The sequence below is a fragment of the Myotis davidii genome, unplaced genomic scaffold (assembly GCF_000327345.1).
Source record: "Myotis davidii unplaced genomic scaffold, ASM32734v1 scaffold673, whole genome shotgun sequence".
Taxonomy (NCBI): Eukaryota; Metazoa; Chordata; class Mammalia; order Chiroptera; family Vespertilionidae; genus Myotis; species Myotis davidii.
Genome location: NW_006286677.1, coordinates 1,258,667 through 1,260,073, shown reverse-complemented (window position 1 = coordinate 1,260,073; position 1,407 = coordinate 1,258,667). Strand labels below are relative to the sequence as shown.

Sequence of the window (1,407 nt, the reverse complement as noted above, 5' to 3'; positions counted from 1 at the left end):
CCCCCCCCCCCCCCACCCCCGGAGCCTGACTTCAGGGCGGAAGTGACAGGAGGGGTAGAGCTTGCTCCTCTGTAATGGGAAGACAGAGCTGGAGGGAAGACAGGTGGGGAGCTCCTGAGCCATGGAATTAGCTGTCACCACCACGTGCCTTCCCTCTCCCCTGCATTCTCACCATCTCCTGCGGGGAGACAAGCAGGCATTTCCCCGTTTCACAGGGAAGGAAACTGAGACCTGGGGCTCCACAGGGCGTGGTGTTAGAGATGGAGTTTCTTGCCCCAAAGTTGCACTGGGGTTCTGGGGGGCGGGCACAGGGTAGAGGGACATGCAGATGGAAAGAGCAAACTCAGGCCTGGCTTCCTGGTAACAGACAGGCCCCCACATGCCACGGTCACAGGCCCCCCTAGAAGAGGAAGCAGGGCTTCAATAGGGAGGGTTGCACCTGCGGTCACATAGCAGCTCTGTGGTCAAGAGCACATTTTCCCTGCCCGGCTCACTGAGTGCGCCCTGCACCCTCCAACCCAGGTCCCATGTCCACTCACCAGTAGTACAGGCCGCTGGGCACCACCAGGAGCAGGGCCGCCCCTGGCATTGAGCTCTCGGCTTTGGTGGGAGTGAAACAGCCGCTGAAGTACATGAAGAGGATGAGGAAGAAGGGGATGTACCTGCAACAGGGAAGCCAGTGCCTCGGAGGCCTGCCCAGCCGCCCCCTCCCAGCCGCCCCCTCCCCACCGATCCCGGTACTGGTTTCTTGCAACATCCCAGGCAGTGTCACGGCTGATTCACAGAACGCTGCTTTGGGGAGCACACTCAGGCCCTGCCAGCCTTTCCGGTGCTGGGCTCCAGCTGGGGTAGGAAGGAAGTGGCGAAGAGGCCCACATGCAAACCAGAGGCCACAGGCTGGCGGGATGGGCTGCTCCTTCCACACTGCTCTGGCCGCCTCCTTCCCTGTGTGTGAGGGCGCCCCTGCCTCAGGCAGAGCCCCACAGTAGCCCAGCCTCTCACTGGCCTGGAAGGAGGTGTGTCAGGGAGAGGCCTGAGGTCCAGGTGAACAGAAAGAACAGCACCTGCTGGGGGCCTCCAAGGAGCTCTGCGAGCCCCTTTGCTCACACTCGGCCCACAGCCTCACCCTCTTCCACGCACACATCTCCCCCGAAAGGACCCCGCCCTCCTCCCCGCACACAGGCTGCTCTGCCCACGCACCCCTTTTCTTCTCACGTCCCATCTCGTCTCCTTCCCCACCCTCCTCATGCCCCCCAGCAGGTGCCCCTACATCCTATGTCCTCTCCTATTTCAGGCCTCTGGGCCTCGCTCCTCCTCCGTCCCCAGAGACTGAGGCCTGACACGGTGGGGGGCGCGGGGGGCCATGTTTATGAGCAGGATGACCTCTTTCTCCATGGGTTTCAGGCT

At 62.6% G+C, this 1,407-nt stretch overlaps 1 protein-coding gene across 3 annotated transcripts in view; it reads right to left on the bottom strand.

The window, feature by feature from the left end:
• Nucleotides 1–1,407, bottom strand: part of CLN6 (ceroid-lipofuscinosis, neuronal 6, late infantile, variant) — a 12,762-nt gene that overhangs the window by 2,808 nt on the left and 8,547 nt on the right. For all 3 annotated transcript variants that reach the window (XM_015560450.1, XM_015560449.1, XM_015560451.1), the window contains exon 6: nucleotides 540–662. In XM_015560450.1, coding sequence (XP_015415936.1) covers nucleotides 540–662 — 123 coding nt within the window. The remainder of the gene's footprint in view (nucleotides 1–539; nucleotides 663–1,407) is intronic.